Below are 25,335 nucleotides of genomic sequence, written 5' to 3'. Positions count from 1 at the left end.
AACCAGTATAAAGAACTGCCAGAGAGATTGTAGATAAAACACATCCGACACAATTAGCATAGAAATAATTAAGATGTGATCCTTGTCTGTGTAGAAAGATGGTAAGTCACTCACCACTTGAAGCAACGCTATGTGAGTTCAATAATTCTCATGTTAGTCTGACTAAAATAGCTTAAGCACTCTTCGGTTGGAGATAATAGTATTCGAGCTAGAGTGGAACTATATTTTCAAGTAATTTTACCAGAAAGGAGAGTGGAAACAAGGAGATAGCTTTTTAGGTTATTCTGGTCAATGCTATATTTATTTAGAAGTAAAGTGATAACAACATCCTTAAACAGCGATGATACTTCAACAGTAGACAAAGTGTGCAAGGTGGCGAGGTCTATGCAAGCAAGGGTTTGAGTTTTTTTACGATAAAGAAATGATGATAAGCAATAATAAAATTAAACAACTAGAGCAAAAGCAAAACGGCGATTGATGCTAGAATATAAAAGATTTCAAAGTTAGGATCAGTGTTAGATAATATAAAATAAACCAGGATAGACTTAGATGTAGATTGCAGCCATGAAAATATCACATTAGGTCGTGAAAATATCGTAGACAAAAAAAAAATAGAGCAGCTACAGGAAGTCGATCAAACGAAATGACGTTTAACAGGTGATGAATATGGTCTGGGCTCAGAATAAATGGTCATTACCACTATTACTATAAATGTTTCAGCGCAAGGCAATGACATCAGATCCAAGATGTAAGTTGTTGAAATAAATTTAAAGCATGTAGTCTGTTGGGCAAAATATAGGATATGATGAAGCAAAATATAGGATTTTTAAATTTTACATAGCAAATTTCACATAAGAATAGATTAATGTACACTCATTTGTAAAGCAACAGTTTTGTAAATTTTTGTTTTGTTTTGTTTCCTCATTTTTGTTTTTTACTTGGATTTGTGGTGTTTTTAGTCTTATTGTACCAACCTGTGCTTTTATGACATCATCGGCATTGTGTTGGGCTATTCACTCACCTATGGATTTCGTTTTTCCTCTACTGATATGAACTGTCACCGCCGTTACTCTAACATTGGTAATGCCATCACAGGTTTGTCTTTTTTACATGTTTCCGTGAAACAGACTTTCCATCAGTGCACAACAATCATGTGCCTTAACATTTCACTGCAATTTCCTATTTCTGATCATAAGGACATTTTTGCTGGCAGTCTGATCTAGTATCTAATTATTGATTTGTTCTTTTCCAGTCACATGACTTTCTGATCTGTAAATCTATCTCACCGACATCTTGGTCTACCAGTGTCATCCGGCCGAAGAACGATCTGACATTCCCATGAACTTTATAGAGATAGCCACAGGAATTCTGTCTGTGTTGTGTTGTTTGTAATGCCGCATACCACACTATATAAGCTTTCACCAGGATTGTTATAATTATTATTATTAAATCATTTGATTCCAGATTGATTTATGGCGACACGTGGTAAGAGAAATGGTGAAGTTCACGAGTTCTCTGATTATACCACTTGAAAGAAAATTATTTGAAATGTACCTCAAGCAAGAGCTCCAGAATGCGAAGAATCATCTCACATCAGACAGTACGTATTCTGCGATTTGAGTGTACATGCTACTACTCGCATTTCATTAATTAAACATTAACATCAGCAGCAGAGATAGCACAATAGTGTAGAAGCATAATTTTTAAGATTTAAAAAAATATATAGAATGAACACATTCTAGTAATAATAGGAGAGAACGAAGATCTCATGTATTCTAACAAAACCTTTTTGTTCATAGTTTCACTGCAAAAATTACTTCTATCTAAAACAACAACTATATCTATATATACACGTCTTTTGTTCACACTGTTATTGAATTTAGTGACTACGAAAGAGAGAGAAAGAAAGAAACATACGAGTAGATTAACGATAGACATATTTCTAAACTTCTAAACTAAAAGCAGCTGGGTTTCAATTTGGAAGAATCGATTGTAATTGGTATAAATCCAGAGTTTGTTTGATCTTTCATGCATATTACTTGTTTAAACATTGCAGAGGAAATGAGAACGACTGACTCAGAAGGAATCAAACACGCAGTGTATACACGCAAGATTTTGAATGATCTCATCCAAGTCAACAAGCTGCCTGCGGACCTCCGCTTTTTTGTGGAAGCAGACAGGCAAGGGAGATAGGTTGTCTATCTCTAAGTAGGTCTAAAGCGATTTGTTAGTTCTCCGTTTCCCCGATGTAGGTCCTGAAGCTACTGGGATATCCAACAGGTAAGTAAATAGACAGACTTGTGTAAATGCCGTGTTTTAGCAGGTACTCACAATCACCTGACTATTTCACCACCAAAAGTCTTAATCTGGTGTCCAACCCAACAGCTAAGCTCTGCAATTCCTGAGTATATTTGTTGTAAGAAATCTTGCGCCACGCTGCACGGGATTTAATTGTGTCACTCGCTGGGTGATGTTAAAGTATTGCAGCACGCACGCTTCGTTGTATGTGCACGCGATTCGTGATGTTCTAACTCAGTGTTGTTAGTCATTTTGTCTTACACACTCAACAACAGAACGCCAACATTAATAGGAGGTATTAACCTCGACCTTTGTTTATGATGTTTATGCGCGCACACACACACACTATTATTAAAATTCAGAAAAATTCAGGAAAAAGTCAGGTATGAAAAAAGACAGATGACTGTTATGTGTTGCTTAAGTGATAGGAAGGTAATAATGACGTTTTACAGATTCAAGAAACAAATAACATCTCACTTAAAGTGTTCTACGGAAATCGGGGTACCAATCGAAAAGGAAAACCCAATCCTGGGCATGCGCGCCAAAGCCATCATTGAGTGCTTTTTCCAGTCCGTGTGTGAACCAGTGGTTCAGGTGAACTATTTTGTCTTTGTAGACCAAGTGTAAGACGACTTTTATTTAATTGATAACAAATTTTTTGAATTTTTTTTCAAACATATACCCAATTCAGCAGTCTATACATTCAGTATGAAAACCAGATATCAATAGACAGAAGACTAGAAAGCTATTTATCTGGATTCCTGACCACTACAATGTTCGTAGTTACTTTCTTATTAGCGGAATAACTGTTGTTTTATTATTCAATTAATTAATTGCAATTCAAATACGTATTTAAATGAATGTCTTTTACGTTCATTTTTACTAATGTCATTTACAGGTCAATTTATGTCCGGAAAAGACTGTGTCACAAATAATAAAAAGTAAGTCCTTGTCTGTTGACATGTTCCATGATGTCTACATTCATGTTTATCCTCTGCTCTTCAAGATGTGGAAAATGTAAGTATCAATCTTTTGTGTAAAAGCTGTAATGAGTTAATTATATCTTTGCGACTCTATAGATGTGTTTGTCCTCATTCATCCTATGAGGAATGCGTCTGTGCTGTTGACAACAGATTTGCTCATCAGTGGCTTTCAAGTCTTCGTGTAAACCAGCGAAAAAAAAGAATTGAAATGATACTGGCATCCTTCAAGGACCCTATCATTGGGGATTGTCCTCATCCGGAGGAACCAACAGCAGATTACCTTCCCTTAAGGCTGAGTGACTACAAGTACGCTCCTTTGGGGGACAAGGAACTGAAAGGTGATATAAGCTTACCTTTGTTAAATCCCTTTTCAGCTCCCAAGACTCATTTACTAGGGAATAGTTGTTTCGTCCAAGGTTCGTCGCTCCGTTGTAATATTCTTTCTTCAAGTCTGATAGAACTAAACATCAGCTAATTTAAGGATGTGTAGGTTAAAATTTAGGATAATAATAACAAAGATGAAGATTTAAAATAGTCATTACAATTATAGCCCACTTTGTCTCCTTTTTATCCCCCTTCGCTCTACCTGATGTGATAAAGGGACAATCAAATGAATGATAAAGTTAAGTTTTAAAGAAAAATACTAACTTTTTGAATCGTGTCCGATAAAAAATTTCGTATTGATAAGGAATTGTTTACTTACAATCTCATCTGAATAACACCTGGCCGAGTCGTGTAAGTTTTGGCTGAATACGTTGACAGTTTTGGAAACGCTAAAAAATATCTCGAACGATCCTGCGATAACTTAACAGTTTTGCTAACTGTCCAACATGATTTTAAAGCACGAACAGCTTCGCAGTCTGACATACGGCAATGGCATGAAAAAGGTAAACAGGCTGGATTGGGTTGCGTCCTACCTGTTCTTACGGTATCAACACAAGTATTAGAGAAGAAGGTTCATTTACCTTTGTGGTGACGTTCTCCTATGTTTCCAACACGGAAAGTGACGGCCTGACAACTTCTACAATGATTGCTACAATAACTAATAGCTTAGACATTGCCGCTTTATCGGAGGAGTTTCTATTCATGTGACACGTTCACAGCTAAAGAACCCTTTAGTGATTAAAAGACATCATGAAAAGGCTTTGAAGATCACTTAATTAAGACCGACTGCTTTAAATGGCTTGAGAGAACCTAGCGACATAGTGTCATTTAAGAAAGCGCCAGGGAGGTGGTTGCCGACGGAAGGTGCAAACGTCGTCGAGAGCGTAAAGAAGGTGTCGTCTGACGACAGGCAGCTGGACAAAAATAAAATATTCTAACAACGTCGAATCATTTCTGTGCTACCTGCACTGGCTGCTAATTGGCGCTCGCATCAAATACAAGATCGCAATACTTTGCTATGCGTTGTTTTGCCAGGTCAGTTCTCACTGCCCCACGTATCAGTCTGCAGCGGTAGTTATGAAACAAAGGTGAGTCGCTTGCCTGAGGCAAGATGGGGAACTCAGGGACAAGCGTCTTATTTCCAAAATTATAAATCGGTGTCGAGACCCGCAGATGTTCTTTTACTCCTAAATCTGTGGTTTTAAAGGCGTCCTGGGGTCAAGAAACACGAAGCGGTGTCTAGGCATCTAAACACCGCTATCTAACTTTAGTAACAAGACCGTTTTTCTTGCGTTCTAAAGTTTACCCAAATTTTGCTTTATAACTACGGCCCCTGGAGAGGTTCGGCAGTCGGTTATTGTCTCTGTATTTGAAATTGTCTTTCTCTGTCTTTCCGTATAATGTAATTGGTACGCTACATGCTTTATTTTGGAACGTTTAATAGTGATCGGCTTACCCTTTCTCCATTCCAGTTCCTAGTTTCTTGCAAAGTGACTTGAGCTCGCCTGCAGGAATAATAATAATAATAATAATAATAATAATAACAGCAATAACAGCAATAACAGCAATAACAGCAATAACAGCAACAGCAACATTGAGCATTCCGTAAAGGGAGGCGAGCTCAGTGCGCTTTACAAAAAATAAGGAACTGTTGGGACTACGCCACCAGAACTTGGCTACCTGTGAGAGGTAGAAGTTTGACACTGCCACCATACTGTTCAAAGGGTCAGGTCATGTATGGTCCTTCTCTCTGTTCTCGCTGCCCAGTTCATCACTGGTTGAAGAAAGTTGGCTGTGTGTTCCTTCATTACATCTATGGTTATTTGTTGTGTGTATAAAGATATCAAGTGTATCTAGCGTAATAAGAACTTCTCGGTACTTCCTCGATTCGAAGAAAGTACTTGGCTGGCAACTTCGCTGAGGCGGAGGTCAAAACGTCTTTCAACGCCAAAGAACTTTTAATTGAGACCGAGACTCTAGCCAGAAGAGCAGAGGAAAGGAAGCTGCTATGTTTGAGTTAGAAAATATTGACGTAAGGGGCCAATGAGTAGCAATAGTCTGTCGGGAATGCCAGATGTCACGAAAACTTCGACTACGCGATCATAACTTGGGCTACCTGAGTAGGGAGAAGTTGCTGTTTTCGAAGAAGAAGAGAACGTTTCGGTTCTCACCCGCAGTCCAAAGTAAAGCACAGGACTAGAGAAGATTATGGTGCATCAAAATGATGTTCATTGTCAGCCAGCCGTACGTGGCATTCTTTATCCCATGAATCGTCCTTGGACTGCGACAGTGCTCAGAATCCGCGTGGACGGAGCATCAGTCATCGCTCTCTGAGAGAGTGGAGAATCGGTGACAGACAGTCGGTCGGGACACAACGCGTGAAGAGTCGTCTTTGTGCCACGACAGTCCAGTCTAGACCCGCTACTCACATCAATAAGTTGATATGGAGAGAGTGACACGTAGGCAGAACTCGAAGTGCATGTGCACCATAACGATTGCTAGAGATAAGTTAATAATTGTGGGAATATATACACATATGCGTGTGAGGGTTAGGGTGTTATAAGGGGAGTTAAAAGCACTGTAGCATCGAAATTACGGATAGAACGGATAGAACTGGAACCCCTTTGAGATGAGTCAGATTGTTGCATGTACATTTTGCATCAAGTATGTTTATCAAATCCTTTTTGTCTTGTAATTTTCTTTGCATGTCATTAAGTAATTTATTTGAGGAGAAACAGCCTGTGAAACGTGTTAAAACTAATATTTGTTTCAGGTATTTCAGGATCTATGCTGAAATTTACTATTTCTCGTGGTGTTCGCATTCTGGTCAACGAGGCAGAGCAAAAGAAATCAAACAAACTGCCATCACCGGAACCGTTAGCAATAAACGAAAATAGAAACAATTTCTATAAAGTGACTAATGAAAAAGACAAGAGAGACAATGTCTTTTTTGAGACCCAGTATCAAAATAAGGGAAAAATTGATCAATCAAACAAATGTCCAGGAAACTCGGACATGACCGGATCTCACGTGGAATTTTCTGTATATGCGAAAACCCTCGAATGCAGAGAAAGAAAGAGGGACTTAGGTATAGGAAGAAGTACGGTACCGAAAACATGCAACAACATTTTACAGGATCGAGATTGTGTCGTCGCCATGGAAGAGAGAGGACAAAAGTATCAACGAAAACCAGAGCCAAAACAGAAGGGAGAAGTTTACAGCGCGCCAAAAGTATGTTCAGAACCAAAAGCCTGTTCAGAGCCAAAGGTAATGACAAGTAAACAGATGGGTGGGGAAAAGGTAGAAGAAGAAGACAGCGTCACCATAGAGGAGAGAGAACGAAAGCATAAAGTCGGAGTCAAATCAGATGGGAAAAAAAGCGCTCCAAAAGTATGTTCAGAGCCGAAAGTAGTGAAAAGTGGACAGATGGGTGGGAAAAAGGCAGAAGAAGAAGAAAACGACACATTGGCACAAAAATATCAAGCATCGACCCATAGGAGTGATAGACGAGAAACATTTAATAGGGGTGACAAGCAAATAGCTAATGACGGCAGCGAGAAGTTTATAAAACAAGCGAACAGAGAAACGAGCACTGCAAAAAGAGATGAGACAACGTGGAAAAAAAAGCTACACAATGTAAGCAGCAAATCGCAGTTTCGCGCGTCTTTCCGGTGAGTCTGAGGTAGGTAAACAATGTTTCTTCAACTATTTCCCATAACAAATCATACTATATGTGCCTATGGACAAAACGAGACTTTAGGTTTTACTTACTCAGACGCTTTTGGACATAAATATAAGCAAATATTTATTTATTTTATTTCTTAGGGAAAGGTTTATGACGAGAAAAGATAAGAAAAGATAAGGTTTCAAAGACGTTATAGTTTATTTGCTTTTTAAAGCTGATAATGTATACCATTGATCACAGGTTTCTTTTCTTTTGCCCATTCTTCTATACTTTTAACATATTTACTCTGTTTTATTCAAAGAATCACTAGCAGAAACTCATAGGAATATGTGCACATCATTCATTTGCAAGAAAGTGATTCAGCATAGGAAAAAAAAAAAGAGAGAGAATAACCAACAAACAACACTAAGAATACTTTTGAATGTCAAGGACTGTGCGAAAGTGAACTAACGTTTCTCACAGTTATGCTATTAATTAAAACTGTAGAGAGTGCATGCAATATTCATTTATTTAAGAAAACTTGGAAATATAATAATACCGTCTGTCATGTTAACCATCGAGTACGGCTCCGACTGTTTACAGTATCCTTCAAATCTTTATCTATTGCTTTATGTTCTGTGCCTGTACATATCTCACCGTCCACTGTCTGTTCATTTATCAAAACTGGTTTACGCAGAGAGTGCGATCTATCTTGATCGAGGTGCTGCGCATTACAAATCATCATCAATCATCATCATCAATCATCAATCATCAATCATCATCATCATCATCATCATCATCATCATCATCATCATCATCTATTTTAGGAGCCACAGTTGCTGCGCTCTGTTTTTCAGAGTCGGAGTTTTCCAACGCTGGATGACTGTCTTCCTCTGCAGGACAGCCTATGCCGTGCAGGTCAGCAGAATGATCACTCTACTATGTGAAAGCCGACAAGCATCCCTGTGACTGTTAGGATCACAATCACTCTCAGGTATTCACTCTTTAAGACTATGTCTTTTATGCGTGCTTCTCAGTCCGTCTACCTTTCTTTCAGTCACCTGCTATTTCCTCTATGTTTTCTATCATTCATATATGACACGAGAGAGAAAAAAGACTTTTTTAAAAAATAAATGAGCAAGATAGTGTTGGTCAAACACAGACATGTCAGCATCCCTAAGATGGTTATTGATTCGTTCTCTTAGACAAAAGAACATGGCTGAAATTGAACTTTGTCAAACGTTATTGTTTCATGAATGCCCGACATTTGCAGTACCAGATACAATCAACATATACAGTTTATAATGGACGTAATTGTGCTCAATTATCATCAACTGCATTTCTGTGCAAGATATTTAGAATGTTTGAAGTATCCCATTTATTCTAATGAAAAATTTTGCCAATATCGTGCAGTATTTGCAGACATATAAAGGAATTAGTTATCCTACAGTTGCCGGGCAACAGCTGTTGATGCAATTATTTCCACCATTTCAGGGGTCTGTTGACATTGCGGAAAGCAGTCATGTCGTTGTTTAAGAGCGACAGTATTTAGACCAGTGGCAAGCTTTGCGCAAAAATCTGTTGAGCGTTAGGGACTGGATTACAACAAGCAACGCAGTACGAGTATTTTAACTCTTGGAATACGTTAAACTTTGACGAACAGCGGGGGACTGTCAGGATAGGGGTTGTTGACCTGTTTAGCTTTCCCTGTGATGTTGCTGGACTACCCGGCAATTTTCATAACCCAGTGAGGTATATGGAGTATAAATTTTTTCGTATATGTGTACGACATTTTTAACTTTAAATATTTTATATACATAACTATACAGACGATACAGACGACGTCTTTTTAAGTTTTTTACTCTTTGTAACGATGTTTTTAGATATATGCATATTTAAACATAATATAGCTTTACACTTTAAATAGTTTTATTTATGTATTTTAAATGCAATGTATACTTTATAAAAGAAAGGTGACTAAATACATGCGTTTCTCTTTTTGTTTAGTTTTTATCATAAAGATGTGATTGCTAATAGAAGGAGGGTGTTGTTTCTAATAATAAATGACGGTTCTCTGTATGCTAGTTGAGGACCTTGACCTATGACCTTAAGAAACAAGAATAGAGTCGAGCAGGGACCTTTATTACTAGATAAGTGACTTTGGTTAAGGCTTTCCTTTAGAGACACTCGTGTTTTCCGGTTCATTGGTTGGTAAGATCTACGAACACACACACAAGTACACCATCTGTTTACAGACCTAAGTAGATTGGAATAAAAAGCAAACTGCTGCGTTGTTGGATGTCATGCCAATAAAACAAGAAGTGAAGAGTTGACATTCATAGCGATTCCGAATTCAGTGGTACAACAAATAAATAGAATCTGTTGTGAAGATGTTTTTATACGATAAAATTGTCTATAAACGCAAATATGTTTTCTATAAACAAACAGAATACATTTTGCAGAAAATGCTACTGTTGATTTGCAATCTTCTTTAAAATAAGGTTCTGATAAAAAAGCTTAATTATTCACTTCTAAATATTTTCAACGTTAGGAAGATCCACCATTTTAAAAACGCTAACGAAAGTGAAAGCCCTTCAGTGTGAGTGTTTGTTACGATTTGTAACTTCTATGATAGGGCAAAGAGGCAACTAATAAGAGACAATTATCCAGCAAATGGAAGAGACAAAGGTATTCTACAAAACTTTTAAATATGCATACGTGCATGTGCGTATTTGTAGTTGTGGGATTAATAATAATAATAGTATTATAAAGCGCATCTTTTACCTGACAAGTAGTATATACACACACGCACACATACATATTCTCTCACTAGAGCATGCAGGCTAGATCATGCGGACATTTTGTCGTTTTCTTTTTCTTTTAAAATTCTTATCAAAAGCCGTGGTAATACAACATTCTTCTAACTCCTTTTGTTTTTCTATAAATGACACAAAAAGGAATTCTCACAGATGGAGCATTAAAAGTTTTTAAAAAGACAATAATATTGATAATAATATTATTATATTCACCAGATTCCCACTAGATGCTACTCATGTACCACACACACATATGCACCCGTCAGGCAGTCAATCTAATAAATATTTTTGGAAGAAGATACATGAGCTCTAACGTTCCTTGTGTTCAAATCCTTCTCACTGCTTGAAACGAGAAAGTTGACCTTTAGCCCGTGATGTTTGTATCCCTGAACCATATATTGTTTTCATTATTACGTAGTATGCACGTCATTAGGGTTTGTGACGTCAGTCGCTAGCGTGTAGACATTTATTTCACTTCCTCACGCCGTCAGATGTTTAAGTGTTCATTCTTTTTGTGCACAAAGCTTGCACTGGACCATGTCCGGTGTTGGCGAGCTTTTGAGCGAATCAAGGGAGAAAGGTAATGTAGACATTCTTCCAACTATTTCGTCGCCATCGTTAAAATTTAACATCTTATGTTTCAATATTTGTATGTGTGGGTCGTATAGTCTAGGATATATATTGAAGTACGCTGATTGAAGGACAGAGGCACACTATTCGGTGTAAAATTGAGTCTCGTCCGTCGTCGTCAGTTTATAAAGAGTGTGTGTGTGTTTTATGCACAGAGATAAAGGTTCTCCATTAGCTGATTAAAATATGCTGAAAATTATTTTTTTAAAACGAAGACGTCAACTCTCTTTTGCCAGTAGAGCTTTATTTTTTTTTTGATTAAGGAAGAAACTGACAGGATTAACCACACTAAACTCTAGTGTCGTGATTCTATAATGAAACGGGTTTTGTTTGACTCTTTAAAAATCCTTGAAAGACTAAGAGACACAGAAGAAGAGAGACTGAGAAAGAGAAAGACAGAGAGAAAGAAATGTAATGTTGGCTTTAAAAGTGAATGTCATATTAGTTTAGACTGGATTTTTATCTCTTTTACATAATTAGAGCTTAAGCAATACAATGATTCAAATTAGCATCCAGAACCCCCCAAAGTTGCATACCCTCAACCGGTCTGTAACTGTGTCACGGACATTCGTGCACACGTGGACGCCTTTGTGTGCTCTTTTCTTCAAAAATAACTCTGCCTCTTTTGCAGGCCTGTATACATTTAACGATATCAACTAAATTTATACTACAATAACTAATAAAAATACAAAATAAATGTAGAAAAATAGTTTATCGTTATACAAACATCAGTCAATCCTTTCTACTATCTATCTTTTTATTGTAAACATAGTCCTGAAAGAAAGTTCGGGTTATTAAACATACGAATAATAAAGTTTAAAGTCCGGCATAATACAGGAAAATGTCAATACATAAAGTCCGAAATACTAAAAAAAAAATAATAATTAAAAAAAAAAACAACAAATAAATAAACACCGCACCTTTCTAGGAAGACGCAGCCTCAACTCCCCTACTTGCTCATTCCACAGGCTTGGGTCAGCCACCCTCGCTGTGCTAGATATTTGACCTCGTCACCCCTCAGTGACGAGTTGAAAGAGCAACACGATTACAAATAGTACAAGAGTGCGCATTGTTACATAACGAGGCCCAAGATGGCATGTCAGTTATTTCTGGAGAAAATAGTGCGGTAATAGAAAGTGTCTATTTTGTGCCAGTCAATCAAGTTAGCAAATAATGTCAACAAAAGTTCATTGCCAAAGTTTGACATCCTTATTAAAACTATTTTGCCACAGGCATGTCACCGAGGCATTTTGCCTAACGTGTCAGTTTCACTTGACGACCATCTTTGTTCTAGGGACTATTTTTACTTTTCAAGCAGTCGTCTGCTTGTGCCCTTACAGGCCTTCCTGCAGTTGTGTGCAGCAAAGTAGCATAAACGTGTTCGGATGCCAAACTTTTGATGACTATATTGAATTTCAACTATAATATGAAACATGTCTTAAAGATGGAGACATATACGAACTGACTGAACCACTCTGTTGAAGAATTGTGAACTTTATTGCCGTCTGCTTCAGAAAAGAGGTTGAGAAAGACGAAGGAGTTTCTAGCCAAGCATCTCCAAGACCGTTTATTTGTGGACTACTTCAATGTTTTTCTCAACTTGCCGGTAACCATACAACTTTATCTAATATTGGGAGTCAGTGCATGATTTCGTGCTCTATTGCTAGTGTACGCGTGTTCACGCGCGTGTGATGATGCGTCAGATATCTTCGTGAATGTGTCATAGTAACTCAAAACAGCCAGCACCTCTACATTAATGCTACTGCCACCACCACCACCACCACCACCACCACCACCACCACCACACCACCACCACCACACCACCACCACAATAAACACTAAAATTGTAGTAGCTTTACTCAATTCAACTGTGTGCTTTTTCATTATTGTTAATATATGTAATGAGGTGTAGGAGGTCTTACTGTGTTACTGTATGTTGTAGCAGGGCTTATATTGTTAATATCTGTAATGAGCTCTAGCAGGTCTTACAATGTTAATGTCTGTAATAAGATGTAACAGGTGTTATATTGTTAATGCATGTAATGAGTTGTAGTTATTCATACATTGTTTGTTTTGTGTATGAGAGGTGTCCTGTGTATTACTTCGTTGTGTGGTTATTCGAACGATGTCATTCTCAAGAAAAATAGATGTTACAAAAAATGCAGTTAAGCAAGAGCAGCTGGAAACTGTGAACAACAAACAAACATTCTGGTTCTACCATCGGATGGACGTCTTCGTGCAGCTGCTAAACCAGTGTAGCTAGGCTGAGTATTCGTGGAAAGGTAGATCACTTACAGAGCCGACGTTTAGTGGTAGAAGTTGATGAAGCAACACGAGGTGGGAGTACCGTCTGTCAACGACTATAGCCTTAGCTTAGTCTTGAGGAGCAGTCTTATTTAATGTCAAATGAAAATCTCAAGTTTAACCGCCATAGCTGTGTCTGTACTTAGATTCGTGGTCTGTGCAAGAAAAGAAAATGCTAAACGTTTAAATTATATTTATAAAACATTTGTTAAATGTTTTGATAGAGTTTGTATGCAAACGTTACTAAAACATTGCTTTAATGGGCATGATAAAAATTTCATAAACATTTGCTACAAACATTCTTCAAACATTTACGGAGAACAGTTTGTTAGCGTTTATAAATGTTTCAATACTATCTGGGTGGTCTTCTTTGGGGCAAAGGTCTTGGAGCCAGATGTTGGTGGCTGTTGTTTGTATCCCAGACAAAAGACACCTATGGGCAGCCAGACTGGTGGTCGCTCCTATTGTGTGGGTGGAGGTCACGCGCTTGCTGCGAAAAACAAAGAAGTCGAAGATGGGTTGTTGACTTCCTTCACCTCGATGAATGCCGTTACCTGTTGGATATCACTGTGGTTAGAGCGAAAAGTCGCCTCCCTAGTAGCTATAGCTTAGCAACAAGGTGTGATCCGCTGAGAGGAATATTCGTAAATATTGCATAAATCAGTACCTGGAGATCGCCTGTTTATGCATTTTAACAGTGTGATCACGTCTGGGAAATTGCGCTTCTAAGGGATGTGGGGAGTGTCGATAAATAGGTGAAGACGGTTATCAGTTGTTTAAAGTATCTGATAACTTAGAAAACAACATGACTCGAAATGGTATAGTTTATGAACAATGTTCAGGTATTCGGTCAAAGAATGCTGATTAAGCTGCATGACGGAAACATCATTTTTGATCCTCCAGTTTTCACAGCAGTGAATGTGAGTATCTTTCCTTCTCTGTGCTTAGTTCTCTTCCGTCATCATAGATTTTTTTATAAATCAGTTTAAGGAATGTGTGCAAAATTATTGCAGAAGGGTTATAGTTAATACCTAGCCTAGTCATTTTGTTATTTTCTCACCGACTGTGGTGTGTGTGTGCGAGAGAGAGAGAAAGGGAGGGAGCGATTGATTGATTAATGTATCCCATGTCCATTGCCCAAAAGGAGAGATAACGAAACAATGAAAAAAACATAATAATAATAATAATAATAATAATAATAATAATAATAAGTAGCGTAAGGTCTAATGTTATTGTTGTTTGCGAAGCATGACAGGATAGTAGCATGGATAGCTGCGCGCAGGTTTCACCTGTTTACAAAGACACACCTCTTTCTGGAATATCAGCTGTGCCATAAACTGCAAAACCTTGACTTTGAGCTGCGGTTCTATGATTCTGGTAATTGTTGACACTGGCTGTGTTTGGTTTAGTACAGTTTAGTGTACTTTAATAAGGCATGGATATGCTCAGTGGACTGATGTGCGTCTGTGGTTGTGGAGATGTATAAATACAATTCAGAGCGTGACATAAAGACCACGTGATCTATTGCGATGAATTTCTTGGTGCAGATCGCAACAGGCGGACCCATCATGTACTGCAGGTGTTTGCAAACAACCTGCTGGGTAGCGTGGCTGGCATGTACCTGTTCCGTGAGCACCTCCGGAACTCCTCCGGCTCGAAAGTTTTTGGGTGCTGGCTGCACGTGCAACGATTCCGACAGACGCGCAACTTGACCAAACGACGCGAGATATTCCACGAGATCCAGCAGCGCTATCTCCATGCTACTGCGTGTGACAAGCTGTCCAACAGGCTGTGCAAAGTAGTGGCCTTGGGTAAAAAAAATTATCATAGTTAATGATAATCGCCAATTACCTTGCTCATCCGTTATAAGTTGACTTTACTGCTCATGGGTGTCGACTCAAGCTTTTCAAGTGTATATATTGTAGAAATACTTGATTTTTCCTGTCGTAATTTTAGGTCAAAGTTAAAAATGCAATGTGAGAAAAGTGACTAATTATAGAAAAATCTCTGGTTATTATCATTTGTTCTCATTGCCAACATCTTGAAGAAAGCGCGGAATCAAAATGTTATTTATTTATTTCTCTTCTATTCTTTATTTTCTTTATTAAAATTTAGTGTTCTATATCACTTTTTACATCTTAAGAAGATCTGAATATTCATTTATGTGATTTTGTGGGTTCTTCTGTACCCTCCTTGCAGTCTTCCTTTCTTTTGTTTATTTTAAAGAGCTCCTGTCTTTTCCTGTGGTGCCACATTCTGAAACGGAGCTGTCAGCGCGACTTACGACTGATCACTATGTGCCCTCATGCGAAGTCGACCTGTCGTCACCTAAGGCCTTGGGACTGGTGCATCGAGTGCTTCTGGAAGCCTTGCGCGCTTACTGGGCTCCTTGTTACGTCATGCACGTGTTCTCCACCCAATCCTTTTCGATGCTAAAGGTAAGATGTGAAGATTAAGGCATTAATACGATGCATATAGAATCTAAGCTACATTAAAAATGAATAAGAGAATGAAGAAGCTTTTGGCTATGACAACTAAATATAGATGAGTATAGTTGGCGCGATTTAATATTTAAGATTGGTTTTATTATTATTCGCGCACCCAGGGGTACTGAGATATACTTAAATTTACACACATTACTATTATCTTTATATGTAGTATATCCAAAATACCCCCCCCCCCACACACACACACATTTTCACTTGTCTGTTGATAATAACTGATATATTAGAAGACAATTTTCTGTATCACTCTTTCCTTACTTTTTACGCTGATCAGTAAATTTTACAATTAATTAGATAATGAAATGCTTTTCCTTCGTGGTTACTGTTACTGAGTCTTTAATGTCTAGCGATTTCAGTTTGCTGTTCACCGGATCGTAGTCGTTCAATGTCATCAAATTTATTAAAGGCAGATAATCACGGAGAAGAAGTATTTTTCATTAGGATTCCAGTGAAAAAGTACTTTTGAATATTCTATAATTTGACCATATTTGTTTTTCGTTTAGTTTTCCTAGCCGACCCTGGATGTACTGATCCTTAACTATAAATATCAACGCTGCTTTTCAGGAACTGTTTAGGGTTCCAAAAGGGACAGATCTGAAGATGCTGATTAGAAGATGTACCCTTTTCAAAGTCTCGGGTGACCTAGGTTCATCTCCAAAACATGATGCCTTTTCCGGTAAAGACGACTTGAACATGCTATCTTCTTCATCGATATTGTTGACATCATCTTCATATTCCACGCATATCACGAGTAGTACCCAGGAAAGAACGCTGACCTACCTCCCCTATTTGCAATCATCAACCGAACCATCGGAAATTTCGGCGCTAACAATTGGGCATGGTCACCTAGCGACCAGAGATCAACTGCATCCTGAGGATACAGGTGGATATGTTTACTCTCATCTCAATCTTAAATGTCGTGTGGAATGCAAACTTTATTCCTAACGATTGAACAAAATTCAGCCTATGGGTGAGCTGGGACAATATATAGATATAGTCCTTTGAGAAATGTCACGGATACAGTGAGTGATAATGCAGTGTGGCCATGCATATTATTGTTCTGCCTAAATACTTCATGCTAAATTTGGATAATGTGGGTCCTGTTGCACGGCGAATAAGGTATAAGGCACTTTCTTTTGGGGTTTACAACTTCCGTCATAATTTACTTTAAGACCTGAAAGAAATAGACGTATAGTTTCTCGCATTGCATTCTCCTGGACTACTATCTGAACCGATAGCCTGGTTATCGGTTAGCATAGATACTGCTCCTTAATTTCCTGAACACACCTCTTCTCTAGCGTATTAGAGTGTCCTACTGGAGATTACAAATCCAAACCCATATGTGAAACAGTTCGTTTCATTTCTAAATTTACAAAAGGTGTAATTTGGGATAGCGTTCTTTAAGTTCTGCATCAAGAACAATCTTCCTAGTTTCACCCATGGTTTAGTGAAGAGACCCTTATAAAACTCGCATGTCTTAATGAGTTTGTTGTGTAACAGGTGTCCTTGTGCCAAAACTTCCAAGTATAGAGAAAACACAAGGAAGAGACTCTCAGTCTCAGGGCGACACCAGTGAAGAGAACCGAACAGAGACGTGTGTTGTAGAAGAGCTGCTGGACACAGAACGCTTTTGCGACTTTCCTGAACAAGAAAGTAAGTGGGTTGAAGCGAAAGGGGCTTACCAGATTAATCTCATAAGGCCAGTATGTAATATTCTCAAAGTAAAATGAAATTCATAAATCTTTTCAATTTCCATACATCACCTGTCCTTACCTCTCAATTCTCCACATTCAATACATAAAAGACCGGTAATAAAGTGAAATTACCGAAAAACTGTTGGATTTGCGCTTATCGATGGCAGCTCAAAAGTTAATCCTTTATAATTAAATAAAGAATGCTCGAAATAACTGTGGCGAGTCTGCCCACTACAGCTAGACGACAAGAGGAGGAGAAGGAAGGTAAGGTGTCAGACGAGATGGAAGATGGCGACGACAGTAAGGTCAGGTTGAACCTGATGAGACTGGCCCTGAAAGAGATGGCCCTCAAACCCGAACCCATGCTTTACTTCAACCAGCTGCTGCGGCATTACCTCTTCGGCTATCGACACCTGGACCAAGAGAAGCCAGTGACTGACAGGTATGCACATCTTGGTGCTTTCATGGAGAACACAATTACATTCTTAGTTACATGTCAGGTTTTACTTGTAAGTATTTCACATTAAGGTGACAATTCAGCTCGTTATATCATACTATAGCAAGTTAAATGCTTATCTTTTTTTGTTGACACAAAGCAAGTGTTTGTTTCGGAAGGCATCACGTTCTAGAAAGAAAAGAACTTTGTGCAGGCGAACCCTGTGCCTGCTGGCTTGCGACGACTTGGCCGGCAGTCCGTTCCGTTCTTACCTGCGTGGTCAGGCCCAGCAGCTGTATTTGAGCTACTTTGACTTCTGGTCAGCTATGCGCCGATATCAGCAGGTCATCCGCTGTTTGCTCTCCATTATTTTGGACAGGCAAACGTTTTCGTTTTATGTATATACTCATTAATGGTATTTTTCTTGCTGTTCTTTCCTATATACTGCAGTGGAAACTAGCTGAAACAATAAAAGTGTAATTTATACAGCGCATAATCAGGCTCACGAAGGAGTATGCTAAGCGCTTGACAAGTAGGAAACATGGACAAAATACAAAGGATAAAAGGAGAAACAGCTACACAGACATATAATAAGAGACAAACAGAAGGCAGAAAGAGAAACCGGGGAAAAACAATAGATCTGGAGAGTGTCATTACTTTGCAACGGAAGATCAACATGCGGACTGGTCAATTGATATAATCACAACTTTTGACAAAGATTGAAATAAGGAGTAATGATCATGGAACAGACGTATCTTTATATGTCATAAACTATGTGAAGGACATATTAAATATAAGCAGGGTAGTACATCACCACATTACATGCTCTAATGTTTTATGTTACTTGCAGTTGCATGATCTTAACCAAATGGGGGAAATTATGGACGCAAAGAACTGCTCCATGATCGCCGACGCGCACAGACAACACATCCGTTATATGGTAAACAGATTTCTAATGGGCAGTGGTATTGATGCCAGCATCTTAGAATACACTATTCGTGTGAGTCTTCTTGAGGACATCAGAAAAGCCAAATGGTCACCACTCATCAACTCAACATTGGACGTCGTGTCCAATGTAAGTCACAATGCAACTAGTCACTGGACTTTCATAGCAGTAAGCAGATTTTCATGAAAACATTGGCTACATAATAACGTTTTATGCTTAGTCATTGTATTCCGTATTCCAAGGACAACTAATATCTAATTATTTTTTATTCCTTTTATGCTCTCTTACTACGGCAAAGGTTTGCTTCTGTAATACTTTCGGTTGATTTGACTGAGACTAGAGGAAAAGTTCTTACCAACAAAGCTTTCTTTACGGTCGTCTGTGTGGCAGGTACTCAGTATCCCCATGACGCAGTTCATCCTTTACGACAGACAAGATTTTCGAAAGCACGCGGTCAGTTACTGAGTGCACATCTAGTTAAGCTTAAAATCTGATTTCTTCACCCTGCTATGTTTAGACATCTTTTGATCACATGTTTCTTGTGCATTAATATCATTATACACATTACAGTTTTCCTGTTCTTGAGTTCACCAAGTTGTTGTCACATTCACACATTATACAGTAATATACAAACCAATACAGAAAATGATCAATATTTTTACCGTGATCCACTGATCCTAAGTTGAGATGGGTAAAATATTTTTTAAAATTCCTATAACAGATGGATTCAAGCAGCCCTTTGCTCAACTTAGAACAGGATTCACAAGCTGAGGACATAATGTCATCGGTGAGTTATCTGGTAGACCTAAAGATTTCAGTCAGTTGAGTTTCTCGCGAGTACTCAACTTTTAGTTTTCTAAGTCGCCTACAAATTTATTTATTTTTCCTGACTTAAGTCTTAGCTTCCTAGTTTGCAATCCAAAGTTACTTCATTCTTTTACTCTGAACTGACATGTTATCTATCGCTTAAAAGCGACCCGTGTGAAACACTTCTGTCTTTAATTTTTTTGACATTTGTGTCACTTGTTATTAAAATTTCGTTGTCACTTTCACGTTAGCTGTAAGGCCTTAGTTTTGGTAACCTGCGAATGATGATGATAATGATGATGATGATGATGATGATGATGATTGATGATTGATGATGATGATGATGAAAAAGAAGAAAAGGCAAAATTTTTAAATCACATCCTCACACTCCTAAGGAGCATACTCTTAGCGCTAAAGAAGAACCAAATAACAAGACCAAGAACAAGAGCTGAGAGTAACATGACATGGCAAAAGGAAAGGTGTTAACAAGGATTATCCTGGTCGGAAATGGTGTTCGGAAAAAATGTTTACAGAAGATTTGCGTTTTGAGTTTTATTCTCAAGTGATGCAAATCTTTATCGCTTTATTCTACTGCAATATTGTAGAATTTGAAAAGTCCGAATATTAAAGATAAAAAACATTGTTTTGAATGTTTTAACTAGTCTAACCAGTCTCATTTTGACCAATACTTTGTGCAAGATATATAAATAGTTTAGAGCAAGTACGACGGATTGACTTTTAAATATAACTGACATAGTCTCAAAGTGCTAAAAAAAGACAAAGCTTCAAACTGTTAACAATGGCAAAACTTGTCAAAATCTCTTATCCGATTGCTATAAGTGCAAATCATGATGTTTTACAATTTAATTAGTCCACTAAAAAGGTGAAGAATTATTCCGTTTAACTTATCTGTCTTTATGTTCTTTCAATGCAGATACCTTCTGTCCTGCATTCTTTGCTAAAGCGGAGAAGCAAGGCAGCTTCATTGCGAACATTTACTGATCGCCGCTGTCTCTCAGATCCCTGGAGAGAGGATCCCAAACACGATCCAGATGGAGACATGGAATGTCTGCGACCCACAGATCCTCGTGGCACGATGTATGACGGCGTTGTGGGTGTCCTGGGCGAACAGCATCGCTTGTTGTCCTTTCAGTTTCTTATCGTCCTGCGAGAAGGTACTGTTGATGATCAATGAGTAAGGATGCATCTTATGTTTCCTCAAGAGGTGAATATTTAAGGTTGATTTACGTGTCGGAGACGTAGTATACCAGACTTTTCGTTTTCGCTTGCTCCCATCAAAGATAATAAGATATTTTTTGCATGCTATATGTGTTCACATGTCATGAGCAGTGAATTTTTCTCTAAACTAAAGAAAGCGGAACGAGAAGTAAAAGACTAAATGACTAAATTATTGACGATAAAAATATAATTTTGTAGGAAGGCCCAAAAGTTTCAACTGATTGTCAAAGTATTTTATGAGGTCGCACATAAGTGACATCTTCTCAAGAGACCAGATTATTTCTCGTACGATTCCGTCATTGCCCAAAGAGCATTTGTCGCACACTAGAATATGTGATACTTGTACGGCAGATCTGCCAGACGCACAGGTCTGTGATGTGGCTTCTTTGGCAAGAATTGTGCGGTCTGACTATGGTAGCCTGCACATTCCTTTCTCGGCTCCGGTCACTCACAGTATGTATTGTACACTTTTTTGCTTTATATTATTTATATAAGTGTTTTGTATAAGAAATAAATTATATCTGTATATATATGTGTAAATTGCTGTAAAATGTATTTCTGGCCTTTCGAAAGACAAAACGATAGAACTAAAGACCATATTGTAATATATTATCTCACCAAATGAACGTGACAATAGTTTAGATCAGGGGTGGGCAATTAATTTTCCCAAGGGGCCGTATGAGAAACTGGGATGGTTCTAGAGGGCCGGACTAATATAGTTAACTCAGTTTTATCCAATACTGTATATATAGTATATTTACTGGTGGGCGGCCAGCTGGCGGGCGGGTCAGAGACAGGAGGCGGGCCGGATCCGGCCCGCGGGCCGGCGTTTGCCCAGGTCTGGTTTAGATCGTGAGAGTGAGAGTTTATTTTATTTGCTATGGATAAAGGACATGTGGTCACTTTAGTTCAAATGAACACAAAACTTTAATAACTGAATTCTTTATGAGAGACGATTTAGTTGTAAGACCCAGCGTGTAGGTGAATGACATGCAGATAGGGGATTAGAATCTACATATTCTGACTAGGATTTTTGGCCAGTCTTCGACCAAAGCAGCGAATGTCGAGGGCGACTTTACTAAAACCATCGCCGTGGATGGAAGAAGAAGATGTATTTCACCCCGTTATCAAGAGGCTGGGGCTTATGCAGTCTTTAACAATGGACGAACTCCTGAAGACTAGAAGAAACAGAATGGAATTGGAGCTTAAACTTCCACCTACACCAAGGTACTCTGTGTGTCTTGGTCTTTGTTAAGTCTGTTTTCCTGTCATTCTTCATGTTTCTTTTTTGTCTGCTGGTATAATATGATTTCTGTGCTTCGCTTTGAATTGCTGTGAATGAGATTGTTACAAATGTATTTATTGGCTATTGTGCGTTATAGATATTCATCCCTGACTGCACGAAGAGAACTGTAAATTTCGAGCTATTGAGCGCATTTGTATATAAACGGCACCCACTACAAGGAAAAAACCTCTACTTTATTCACATAAGCGGCAAATATATACACCTTTTTATGGCAAGGTCGATTGCCTTCGTCTTTAAATCTGCATCATATGCATATCGTCTGGTTTTCGGCATAACAAGGGTGTGTGTTTGATCAAATAATGTGAATGTTCCAATTGCATGCTGCTATGATTAAAAGTTTTAACAGTTAACACTGTAACAAAGTAAACAGTTAAAACTTTAACATGGAGCTCATAAAATAATTAGTCGGAATCGGAAAAATAATACAAACAAGCCACATGTTATAGTTTCAAATTTACGTATGTCTCGTTTCTTTGCTTCTTGTTTCTTAGCTCACAGGAATGTATCTTGACCTCTCTTTTACACACACATACACATAACATCACATGCACATTAAATAAGAATAATTTATAAAATGTGTTTCTGAATGTCGTGTAGTTCTTGGTTCCAAATAAAGAAAAAAATGCTAAAATGACAGTCTGCTACTCTGTACAATGTAACATCTTATCTTTTTGTCTTTTCTTCTTTAGAAAATTTATGGACATCTTAGCAGACGAGACGCAGTTCATTGTTTTTAAGAAGTATTTAGAGCTGAAGGGTCAATTGAAAGTAGTCAACTTTGTCGAGGATGTGCAGGACGCCTTGCGGCTCAAGCATCAAACAGAGAGGGATACAATGGTCGCCGGCATCATAGAAAAGTTCATCGGGCATGATAGTAATGATTTCGTGTGATGTTAAACTGCTTCTTGAACGTCACCTGATCCGTTAACGAATTGTCTTTTTTTATTCACGATTGTCTCAAATACAGTGAAGGATTGGTGCTCGGCCCCCTTTTAAAAGTTTCTACCGAATGCATGTTTCATTGTTATTGTTATTGAGGAAACGATTATCAAAGGAGAATGCTTAATCTCTCTGCAACTGTGCTTGAGACTAAACGTTATATCTATTTTTCATTTAATATACTCTATAACTTTGTCATTTTAAAGAATCTCAAAAAGAACTCCTTTGATGAACGCCTGTTCTAAGATACTGCTTACATTTAACCATTTAACACCAGTCATTAACAAAGTTTTCATTTAACACTAAGAGAAGGCTCTCTTGGATTCTTGGCCATTAAATGATGATCTGGACTATTCACTTTCACTAACGTTTGCCCATGTCTAAGTGTGTAACGAGAACGTCCCACATAAATATTTCAAGAAAAATTTTACTCTCACAACACTTCTTTAAGAAACGTGTTCTGCACTTAGTGTTCTATTTTGTACACAGCAAGAATTCTAACTTTTGGCAAAGACAAACCTATGATAGTTACGATTGGTGGGAGTCCCAACATGGAAAACCTGCGTTCAGCTCAGTTATCCTTGGAAAAACAGATAGAAGAGAGATGGTGAGTTGTCAAATGTTATAAAGCTACAGACTGGAAATGAAGAAATCTTAGATGTATATTTCGGATTAAAAAAAAAAATTATTTTGTATTTTACGCACGCACGCATGCACGCACAGAACCGAAGATCTTGAGTTCTTATTGTATTGGTTACAAGCATTGTGCTACCCACCACCGTGTCTATTATACGCTGTAATAAACATAATTTTATACATTTGTCTATATAAAATCTAGTTATCTTACTACCTTAGTCAATATTTTTTTACTCTTGTGCAGCTCTCCATGTAATAGCCGGTACCATATTTGAAACTCGCTTAAAGTAAACACATGTATAAAAGTCTTTGCTATTTAGTTTAATCCATATCAATAGATGTTACACGTAGTTGAAGAACGGTGATGTGAGTACAGTGTACAAAGGTTGTCAGGCTGTTAATGATGAGACGATCGTATTTTATAGCCTTTCTTCTAGAACATCTGATAACGGCATTGATTTAGGACAAGATACACCAAAATGATCAAAGATTAGATACAAGTAGTAATTAAGAAGTCTCTGTCAACGAAATAAATACCACAGAGTATTTTTTATAATAAGAAAAGTACTTATTAGGATACGAATTAAAGTAATTATAACTTAAAATCAATAACACTAATAGTATTATACAACTTTCTGAGAGACTACGCCACCATTTTTTGTGAATTATTGTGGTGCTTCCTGCTGGCCAATAGGTTTCAGACGTATGTGGAGGAGCTAAAGCAACGTAATTTGGATTTGAGCTTTCTCGACCAACAAAGGAATAAAGAAGACTGGCTACAAAACTATCTTTTGGAACTTGAAGAAAAAAAGAGAAGAGAGGCGGAAGAGAGAAAAAAGAGAGAAAGGAAGAAAAGAGAGAGCGAAAGGAAGAAAGGAATAAGGGAAGAGAAAAAGCAAAAAAAAGTCAAGAGAGATAAAAGACAAAAAGATACAGATGGCACTGTTTTAGGTGAGGGTAAGAAAAGGCGAGAGCCCATCCGAGACTTAAAGGAGATAAAAAATAAGAAAGGCAAGAAGGAAATAGAAAGAAAAGAAAGTAAAGACACAGCTGAAAGTAGTGAAAGCTCAGACATCATTGAAGAGAAGGAACGTTTTAGAGAGAGAGAGAAAACACCACGAACTAAGAAAGTAAAAACTGAAAAGGAGCGCCAGGACAAGGAAGACAACACAGCTGAAGCACATTCTTTACCTGAACCTGCTGTTAAAGACAAAAGGAACGATAATCGTGAGGCTGAGAAACAGGCAGATGAGAACAAAGGAGTCGGAGACAGAGATGAACGAAAATTTAAGGACCAGGAAGATGAAAATGAAGAAATAACAACTGAAATTGAAAGTGAAACTGAAACTGAAGAAGGAAAGGACAGCGAAGCCAAAAAATCCAAACAGGAGATGATGGACAAGAAAAAGCAAACCTCTGAAGGTTCTGAACAAGAGAAAGCACCGAAAAGGAAAAGTGTAGAAGACGATGAAAGAAAAAGTCAGGTTCAAATATTGAAAGAAAAAGAAGAAAGAGAAATGAAAGAGGAGGATAAGAGAGAATTGAAACAGGAAAACCTTTTAGAGGAAAAAGAAGAAAGAGAAATGAAAGAGGAGGATAAGAGAGAATTGAAACAGAAAAACCTTTTAGAGAAAAAAGAAATGAAAGAGGAGGATAAGAGAGAATTGAAACAGAAAAAACGTCAAGAGGAAAAAGAAGAAAGAGAAATGAAAGAGGAGGATAAGAGAGAATTGAAACAGAAAAAACGTC

The 25,335-nt window shown here is 37.9% G+C and overlaps 2 protein-coding genes across 7 annotated transcripts in view; both read left to right on the top strand.

Annotated features, from left to right (window-relative positions):
• The window catches only part of LOC112576830, a 31,337-nt gene extending 22,025 nt beyond the window's left edge, over nt 1–9,312 (top strand). For 4 of the 6 annotated variants that reach the window (XM_025259600.1, XM_025259599.1, XM_025259596.1 and 1 more), the window contains 8 exons: nt 1,465–1,600; nt 2,057–2,180; nt 2,751–2,892; nt 3,197–3,315; nt 3,432–3,619; nt 6,439–7,336; nt 8,187–8,323; nt 8,824–9,312. In XM_025259600.1, coding sequence (XP_025115385.1) covers nt 1,465–1,600; nt 2,057–2,180; nt 2,751–2,892; nt 3,197–3,315; nt 3,432–3,619; nt 6,439–7,336; nt 8,187–8,298 — 1,719 coding nt within the window. In that variant the 3' untranslated portion in view covers nt 8,299–8,323; nt 8,824–9,312. Of the gene's footprint in view, nt 1–1,464; nt 1,601–2,056; nt 2,281–2,750; nt 2,893–3,196; nt 3,316–3,431; nt 3,620–6,438; nt 7,348–8,186; nt 8,324–8,823 lie in introns of those variants that run through there. The other 2 variants (XM_025259598.1, XR_003101922.1) reach the window with 2 other exon arrangements.
• A 1,241-nt stretch (nt 9,313–10,553) lies between these two features.
• On the top strand, nt 10,554–25,307 carry LOC112577315 (the record flags this gene model as incomplete). The annotated part of the gene is made up of 19 exons (XM_025260371.1): nt 10,554–10,725; nt 12,290–12,381; nt 13,922–13,999; nt 14,327–14,456; nt 14,627–14,890; nt 15,306–15,517; nt 16,148–16,466; nt 17,084–17,236; nt 17,515–17,719; nt 17,928–18,057; nt 18,564–18,788; nt 19,050–19,112; nt 19,381–19,446; nt 20,401–20,641; nt 21,057–21,158; nt 21,734–21,932; nt 22,701–22,885; nt 23,440–23,557; nt 24,281–25,307. Coding segments are annotated over exons 1-19 (3,852 nt in total), but the record flags the coding sequence as incomplete, so codon positions are not given.
• Nucleotides 25,308–25,335: the final 28 nt, after the last annotated feature.

This window comes from Pomacea canaliculata, linkage group LG12 (genome assembly GCF_003073045.1).
Source record: "Pomacea canaliculata isolate SZHN2017 linkage group LG12, ASM307304v1, whole genome shotgun sequence".
Taxonomy (NCBI): Eukaryota; Metazoa; Mollusca; class Gastropoda; order Architaenioglossa; family Ampullariidae; genus Pomacea; species Pomacea canaliculata.
The sequence above is the reverse complement of the archived record's forward strand: the minus strand, read 5'-3'. Positions and strand labels throughout refer to the sequence as shown.